Source organism: Eptatretus burgeri, chromosome 10 (assembly GCF_056783735.1).
Source record: "Eptatretus burgeri isolate ZD-2024b chromosome 10, Ebu_testis_v1, whole genome shotgun sequence".
Classification (NCBI taxonomy): Eukaryota; Metazoa; Chordata; class Myxini; order Myxiniformes; family Myxinidae; genus Eptatretus; species Eptatretus burgeri.
The window spans coordinates 45,086,943-45,096,039 of NC_140970.1; the positions used below are offsets into that span (position 1 = coordinate 45,086,943).

At 45.3% G+C, this 9,097-nt stretch overlaps 1 protein-coding gene across 1 annotated transcript; it reads left to right on the top strand.

The window, feature by feature from the left end:
* Positions 1-1,319: 1,319 nt before the first annotated feature.
* LOC147018455 (general transcription factor II-I repeat domain-containing protein 2-like) lies at positions 1,320-2,870 on the top strand. The gene has a single exon (XM_085900082.1). It carries the CDS (start codon positions 1,320-1,322, stop codon positions 2,868-2,870), a length of 1,551 nt encoding a protein of 516 aa, XP_085756208.1.
* The last annotated feature ends 6,227 nt before the right edge of the window (positions 2,871-9,097 follow it).

Here is a 9,097-nt window from a genome sequence, read left to right on the forward strand (position 1 = left end):
GGAGGTTTTTGAAATGCCAACATGGTGATTTGTGTTTTACACTTCAGGTACGTATATAATTCCATTGAAATAAAATGAAAGTTTTAAATGCTGTCGGGGAAAAAAAGACAAACATGTTTTTAAGGAAGTTTATTGCCGTTGAAGCACTGTCTTTTTACACCACCTGATTAAACACCTTATATTCCTTATTTGTGCCTATTGTTTGTATCCTTTATGACGTCCCAAAAAACAGTACATTTCCTCTTTGGAATGATTTTCAATTTTGTTTGAATGCCAAACAGGCAAACAGACTAAAACAAGAGTGAGAATTGCTTTGCAATACATGTTCCTGACTGATGTGATATTTTGTAAGTTCAAAAAGGGTATAACTGTGAAAAAAATTGACAAAATGCCCTGAAACTCGAACTTCTGGTACAACTTGTCATAATAAAGCAATGTGCCAAGTTTCAGTTGAATATGTTAAAGGGTATTGGAAAAAAGTTGAAAGAAAACCACAGATGGGACAGAAAGACAGACAGACAGATAGATAGCAAACCTATAGTCCCCGATGGTGAAAGTGGTTGGACACTAATTACATTGCTCCTCTGTGCATGCTCAGGACGAGATTCCATTCAATTTGCCAAATTCATAGCCAAAGTACTGCTAAACTGCAGGTTTGTGTTCTGATTAGTGTTCAACATATAAAATTCAATTGAAGTAAAATAGTTTCGATATCATAGACTGATGTCTGAATAAAGACAGGCAGACATAGTGAACCAGTTGCTTAACCCCATTTTATGCTTCTCGTGAACAGAGTAATTCAGGTAGTTCTCAATAATAGACTGATCTCTGTAGAGTCGAGACCCGAGGTCGGCAACCTGCGGCCCGCGGCGCCTTGTCCGGATTTCCGTTAGGTGTGGCCCGCGAAACATTTTTCTGAACAGACGGCAAATTTAACATATGTGGACATATGATTCTTCCACATATATCACAGTCTCTGTACGTCACAATAAATTATTTTCCCTTCTAGTCCACTTAACTTTATCTCAAATATTTTTTCGTTGTTGTTTCGGATAGCTGAAGGTACCCTCACTATGAAGAAGAGGAAGCTGTTAGACGAGAACCGCTCCTTCAAAAAGGAATGGGAAGCGTTCTTCTTCGTCGAGCGCAAAGGAAAGGCTTTGTGAATCATCTGCCACGAGGCAGTCGCCGTCATGAAGGTGTGCAACGTGAAGCGTCACTTCACTTCAGTGCACCCCAAGCAAGCTGCGTTGCCTGACGACAAGAAGAAGGCAGAGTTCGGGCGTCTGAGTGCCTAGCTGGAGAAGCAGAGTGCCTTCATGAAGAGGAGCATCTCTTTGACGCAAGCGGCTGCTCAGAGCAACACTCGGGCCAGCTACCGTGTTGCACACCTTGTGGCCACCAACATCAAACCGTTTACCGAAGGTGAATTCCTCAAGGAGTGCATGATGGCTGTGGTTGAGGACGTGTGTCCTGACAAGTCGAGAGAGTTTGCGGCCATCAGCCTGTCTGCCAGGAGCTTGACGCGCCGCATAGAGATGGCCTCCGATGTCCGGGGCACCCTGAAGGACATGTGTCAGTACGCTCGCTTCTTCTCCATCGCCTTGGACGAGTCGACTGACATCAAGGACACGGCTCAGCTTGCCGTCTTCTTCCACGGCGGCACGGACGACTTCGTCATCTTTGAGGAGGTCATCCGACTCATCCCACTCAGCGGTACCACCACTGGCGCCGCCGTGTACAAGGCAGTCACAGACTGGCTGAAGGAGGCCAACCTTGACCTCTCTCGCATGTGTGGCATCACGACCGATGGAGCGCCCGCCATGGTCGGGGACAAGAAAGGCTTTGCGGCGCTTCTTGTGAAGTACCTGCGCAGCCTTGGACACCAGCAGGATGTGAAGCGCTTTCACTGTCTGGTGCACCAGGAGGCTCTGTGCTCCATGTCTGTGACCATTACGGAGGTCATGACTGTCGTCGTCAGGGCGGTGAACTTTGTTTGTGCCCGTGCTCTCAACCACAGACAGTTCCACGATCTCCTGGCTGACGCTGAGGCAGAGTTCAGCAACCTGATCTACTTCTGCGAGGTCCGTTGGCTCAGCCGAGGAAAGGTGTTGGAGAGAGTCTTCAGCCTAAGGGATGAGCTGGCGTCTTTCCTGCGGGAGAAGGGCAATCCTGTCCTTCAGTTCGAGGATCTCGCATGGGTGTGTGACCTCGGGTTCCTGGTGGACATTACTAGACATCTAAAAGAGCTGAACATCCATCTGCAGGGTAAAGATGTCTTGGTACCTGACCTCCTCGCCTTCGTGAAGGCATTCGAATGCAAACTTCGCCTGTGGGAGCATCGTTTCAACCAGAACAAATTCACTCACTTCGCCCGATTGGCTGAGCTGCGCCCGACCCCCGCTGCATGCCGTCGCTACGCCGCTGCCCTGTCTGAGCTGCGAGGCGAGTTCGAGAGACGCTTCAAAGATGTGCACGCCTTTGAGAAAGAGCTCAAGCTATTATCCGCTCCCTTTGATGTGGATTCTGTGGATGTGGCCGACGACCTTCAGCTGGAGCTCATTGAGCTCCAGTGCTCAGAGAGCCACCGCGCAAAGTTTGCTCTTTTGTCGCCAATGAAGTTCTGGCACTCGCTCTCAGCCTCCCGTGCTTTCCCGGCTCTTGTTAGGGAGGCCCTGCGCTTAGCTTCATTGTTCGGGTCCACATACTCTTACGAGCAGATGTTCAGTCGCATGAAGCTGACGAAGAACAAGACGAGAGCACAGCTTACAGACGCTCATCTTCAAGACGTCCTCCTCCTGGCCTCCTCCTCCATCAAGCCGGACATTGACTCTCTGTCTGCATCAAAGAATCACCAGCCTTCACATTAATTGTTTCACATTGTGATTACTGCAAGTCTTAAGGTTCAATTTACAATTACATTTATTATCATTGATTTTAGGTGTGTTTGTTATTTTTTCGGGTTGGGAGGGGGGTGCGGCCCGCGAGGTGGCCCGAACGTGGCCCGCGGCCTGGTTTAGGTTGCCGACGCCTGGTCGAGACAGACAGTGAACCAATTGCTGAACCCCACATTACGCTACACATACGGGGTAATTACCCTCATCAGATGGTATTGCATTTGGGTTTGTTACTTTGTCTGTCTGTCCACACATTATGTGCTAACGTCGGTCACAGACACCACATGGTGGGTGGTAGCCAGGATGACACGTTCTTTTTTCAATCAAGTACCATGAAGTACCACGATAAGTTATGTGCAATTCGAATGCAAGTATGTATATAAAGTACCGACCTTCTTCTTCTTATGTATGGCAGCTTAGCTGCCAGATAGCTATCATTTTGTTGGGGTGCAACTCTGCTGTGCCCCTAATACCAGTACACTGGTACTCATTTTGCTGACCTTGGAAGGATCCATCCATCCACTGGGATCATACTCTGTGCAGAGTGTTGGTGCTGCCTAAGCAGTCTCCTTCTCCTAAGCAGTCTTCTCCGAAGCACTCTCTTGGAAGGATGACAGGCTGTCAACCCCACCTGGTGTTAATTCAGCGGAAAAATGGGGCTCGAACTCAGGACCCTAAGATCCCAAGCCAGCCACCCTAACCATGAAGCCAACACCAGGCATTGTGCCTACCCATGAGAATATAAGTACTATTGCACCCGACCTTCACGGGGGATACATTCCTGGAAAATGCTGCAAATGTCGAATGTCGGGCATTGTTTCAATGAGAAAAGGGGGGAAAGCTTTCCCTGCGGTCCGTGATGACTGAAAAATTCCGCGAATAGCGACACTCCGAATGTTGCGCATTGTTTAAATGGGAAAGGGGGGGGGGGGAATAGGTTCCTGGTGGTTCAAGATTCGTGCGGAATAAGCGTTTAAAAAAACTTTTCAACTGCAAATGCACATGATTGCAGTTTCACTAAAAATGCTTACAAATAAAAAAGGGCCATTGGGCCTGTAGCTTATCTGGGTTATGGCCTAATGTTGTAACCCAAATTTGGTAGCATTGTGACTGGTGGGTCTGGAGAGGAAGGTTTTTGAAGGAATTTATACAATTTTCCAAAATATTTAGTTACATGTAGTGTTGCTTCAACCAGTAGGGGGAGCTGAGGTTTTTATGTTGAAGATCGGGCCATGCAATGCATGCTGTGTATGGCATGGGAGTTGGGCCTGCATTGTTTGTATGTTGTGAGATTTGAATACAACCGATCGCTCTCTGAAAGTGTCGCTACTCAATCATTTCGGCTCAGCTTGCATGCAAACCCAGAATGGGTTTGTCAACTCTGTAGAATAAGGTAGCAGGCTGGATGTTCAGCAGATGCAACCCTAGAAGGATGTCCTGACTGTCTCATTGCTTCCAGAAACCTTGTGTCCAACGGAGTATCTCAACAAAGTGCAGATAGCATATCCTAAGCAGATCTTTGCGAACATGCATGGGAAGATCGTCAGGTTCCAACCCAGGTCAAAAAACCAGTAAAGACCAGTAGCTTACTGGTCAACTGGTACCAGTTGAAAACCAGTAGCCAACTGGTACCAGTAAAGCCAGTTGGTTTCTTACTGGTTTTAATATGGAAATTGGAATAGAGTGATATATTACCAGTTGAAATACATGTATTTAACTAACTGGTATCAACTGGGACCAGTACATTGTAACTGGTATCAACTGGGAGACCAGTACATTGCAACTGGTATCAACTGGGACCAGTACATTGCAACTGGTATCAACTGGAACCAGTAAGACTTTAACTGGTACAAATATGAGCTACTGGTTTTTTCAACTGGGAAATTGGAATTCTGACTGAATTTAACTGGTACCAGTTGAAACCAATAGAGACCAGTTAAAGACCAATTAGAACCAATAGAGACCAGTTGAAAATGTGTACTGGTTTTAACTGGTTTTTCGACCAGGGAGGTGGAAAGTGGAGCTTGAATTTAGTGTAATGTGTAATGTTCTGCCAATGAATACCTCATGGGTCTGGATTATCAAATCAAGCCAACGGATTAGACACTGGTGTTCTTCACCAAGTCTAAAGCTAAACCAAAAGGAAGCTGTCAGATACAACTCATAAATCCCAGGAATGGCAAGCGCTATCAAATTCAGTTTTTTATCCTGGAGCATGACTGCACACCGATGCTGGAGAACCACACAGTCCAACACTACAGCTTATTGAGATCTGACATGAAAATTATCTGCCACTTTGCTAGCGCACCGGCAACAAATCCTGCCAGCAAATCGCTGACACTTGATAATGTGATGGAATACTATGTTGATATCTTCACTGGCACTGGACTTCTGGAAGGGGAGAATCATATCGAGACTGACCCCAGCATCAAACCAGTCATACATCCACAACACAGAGTTCCAGTAGCACTGCGTTCCTAGCTCGAGGAGGAAATCAGCCATTGGGAAGGGCTGGGCATCATCACACAGATAACAAGGCCAACCCTGTGGGTGAAAATTTTGGTAACTGTGACAAACCATCCACAGGAAATTTGAGGATATGTATAGATCTGATACACCTCAACACTTCTATAATGCGGTCATTACCCAATGGCGGTCATTGATGATATCCTGCGGGATTTGCAGGATGCACGTATCTTCAGCACATTCCATGTGAAAAATGGGTTCTGGCATGGGCAGTTTGACAAGCCAAGTTCCTGTCTGACAACACGTACAAAGCTTTCGTCCGCAGCCTGATGGAGTACTGCTCTCCCCTCTGGGCTGGTGCTCCCACCTCCCACCTTTCTTGGCTTCATGGTGTGGAAACCAATGCATTGAACAGATCATTGGTATCTCCTACAATGAGGCTGTCTTTGGACCTCTCACTGTCTCACCGCAGGCAGGTCATTGGTCTTGCTGTCTTCTACCATCTCCTCCCTGGCCTCGCACCCCCTGCTCTCTGTCTGCTGTCTGTCCCACCCATATTTCCACAGGGCACTCAAGGTCTGCCAGCAACTCCCTTCTGGTTAAACTATCAAAATCAAGAATCACTGCTCACCTTCATTCTTTCATTCCTCTTTTTCCCACCTTTGGAACAAACTCCCACACATTCTTCAATCTCACGCTTCCCTCCAGGTCTTCAAAATAGCTGTTCACCCCCATCTCTTATCTGCCCCCATCCAAAACCATGATCAATTCTACCCCCATTAATCCACCCCAAATCCACCTCCTCCATATTCCCTGCAATCCTTCCTGAAAGTCCGTGTCATGTCCATCTTGTTTACCCCATGTACCCTGCCCCCATCCCTCTCCCTTCCACAGATCTCATGTGTCTATTCCCCACTGTTTTGTGCTTCCCTCTCCAATCTTGTCTCCTGCTCCCCTTGTACATTCTGTGTGTTAGCTCTTATAGGAGCCTTGACATTATTTTAATTTTTTTAACAAAAAAAAAAACATTCACTACACCATTTGGTCTTTACCGTTGGTTGAAGATGCCATTTGGAATTAAATCTGTGCCAGAACTATTTGGAGGTGAGTTGATCAGGCCTTGGAGGGCCTACCCAGCTGTAAGAAGGTTAATGATGACATTTTGTTGTACCAGAGAAGATTGCAGCCAGTCAGCATCACCAAGCGCACTACGACAACCACACTGCCATTGATCTGGCTCCTTTAGTGCGGAGTCAATCCATGCACATCCAACCAGCCAGTTGTTATAGAGAGTGGAGACCAGCTGCTGTTGTGCGTCCTGTATCAGAACAGTCATACGAAGTCGGATCACCTGAAGGCCATGTGTATCGTCAGAACAGAAGGCATCTCTGGAAATCGTGGAGGGTGATTGATGACGTTATTGTCGGAGATGCCTCGTCTGAGGTTTGTGAGACCCCTGCAGATAAGGTTTGCAACAGCCTGACAGATGGTGGTTTGTCTGATGGTCTGACCAGCGTTGAGCCACCTCCAGTCTTGGGTGAATGTGAGGCCTCACTCTCGTGGGAATCAGTGATGTATAATCAATTCAGTCGGCAGACACGGTCTGGCAGACTTATCCGCCGACCCGCCAGGCTGAATGATTTTGTCTGTGATCCGTGACATGGGGAAATTTGAACTGTTCATTAGATTTTTTTTCCTCTTGTTTTTTTTTCTTCTTCTTTTGTTGCTTGGTTGTATTTCTGTGTTGAATTATTGTTAAAGCAAATATGTTACATGTAGTGTTGCTACAACCAGTAGGGGGAGCCGAGGCTTTTATGCTGAAGGTCGGACCACACAATGCATGCCAGGTATACCACGGTAGCTGGGCCTGCATTGTTTTTGTGCTGTGAGATTTGAATATAACCAATTGCTCTCCGAAAGTGTCGTCTATTATTCATACACATACAGACGTGTGAAACATTTACTAAGTCTACCATTTTGACACACTTCCAGTCAAGTGATCAGCATGACCTCCGCAATTTAACATCATGATCCTGTCCTTTTGTTATTACCCAAATTTGGTAGCATTCTGACTGGTGGCTCTGGAGAAGATTTTTTTTAAAGGAATTTATGCAATTTTTCCCAAAAATTTACCAAGTCAGCCATTTTGACACACCTCCGGTCACCTGATCGGCAAGACTTCTACAATTTAACATCTCTACCCTGGCCTAATGTTGTAACCCAAATTTGGTAGCATTCTGACTGGTGGGTCTGGAGAAGAAGATTTTTGAAGAATCCCTTTTACCAGTCAGAAGAGGAACATTGCTTCCAAATTTTAGCTGAATCGGCCCAGTGTTTTGACAGGAGAAGTCGAAATAAGAAACAGATGGCAAATGGGGCACGATGACAATACCTTATCTGGAATAATTACAGATAAGCCAAAAAAATCTGCCATTACAAAAAAAGGTAATTATACACTGTATCTAAACTCATAATATCATGTTGTGCAGGTGAAATGTTATGGTCTGAAGATTATGAACCACTTGACGACGACTTGAGGTCCATTTTTCTTAATATTGTGCATTGTTGTCACGTATGATCGGAAGGTACAGAAGTAGCATTTGAGCTGTCTAATCTGGGTTCGATTGAAGAATTAACTACGAACTCTCGAATTTGTGTTTCACAGGCAGGGTGAGGTATCAATGTGTGTGGCATCCCGTGGATGGACGTTAAACTTGGCATCCCGTCTGTGAGCATCAATTGGCTTACCTTGAAGATCCCACAGTTTGTTTCCATAAAGTGGATGAGTTCTTGCAAATTCCTGTTCTAGTTTACAGATGGCACTCTACCAATGCTGTGATCCTACCAATGATGCTCCGAGCAGATACCTGCTCCACAAGAATGAATAAATGAATGAATCATTGTAATTGATAATGGGAGGATTGTATTAGGTCCTGAGTGTACCAAGGTGATTGGCTGCTCAAAATGAGTATTTTGTTTGCGACAGCCAATAAGGAACGTATAATGTGGCATAATAAGGTTGATGAAGAAAAACAATTGAAACAAAATATCATTCAATGAAACACAAAAAAAAAACAAATTACAAACTGACCACTTGCAGCAGCCTTCACCTTTGACCCGAATGTGCAGCTGAGATGCGAGCAGCACTGGTACTGGGCTCTTTCACGACACTGCCCAGATGATTTGTACCTTCTCTCTTCCTCTTCAAGACCACACAGTCACTGCACCGCTTTCACAAGACATAACACTTTGACCCTCAGTGATTTATACAAATTGTACACAGGGATACTCATGTACAAGTGTGTCCATAATCTTCTTACCTGCACTGTTTCTTCTTATTTCACCTCGATGCACGACACATGCACTTATCATTCCAGATGCTGTTCTTACCCTACACTTGCAATGTCATACTCCATGAATACAATGAGATCTTATGGTCCTCGTGTTTGGAACACGATTGACGGATCAGTGAAAGCCCAGCCGTCCATGAAAAAATTCAGATCTTTCAAAAATAACTTTCACATATCCCATTAAGTAGGTATATAGCATAAAATATTCCCCTGATGATGTTCAAACAATTCTTGTATTTCAGTATTTTGTCCATTCTTGTGTTTACTTTTGCTCATAGTTCTTGTCTGGTATGTGATAGTTTGTTGTATAAGGCATTTAACCACAAGCTTTAGCTTTTTGGTAATTCCCCTATACAACTTAAACTGTGTCACACAAATGTTAAT

What these genes read in the sequence shown, in the direction of transcription:
- LOC147018455 (XM_085900082.1), top strand. Translation starts at nt 1,320, where the DNA reads ATGAAGAGGAGCATCTCTTTGACGCAAGCGGCTGCTCAGAGCAACACT.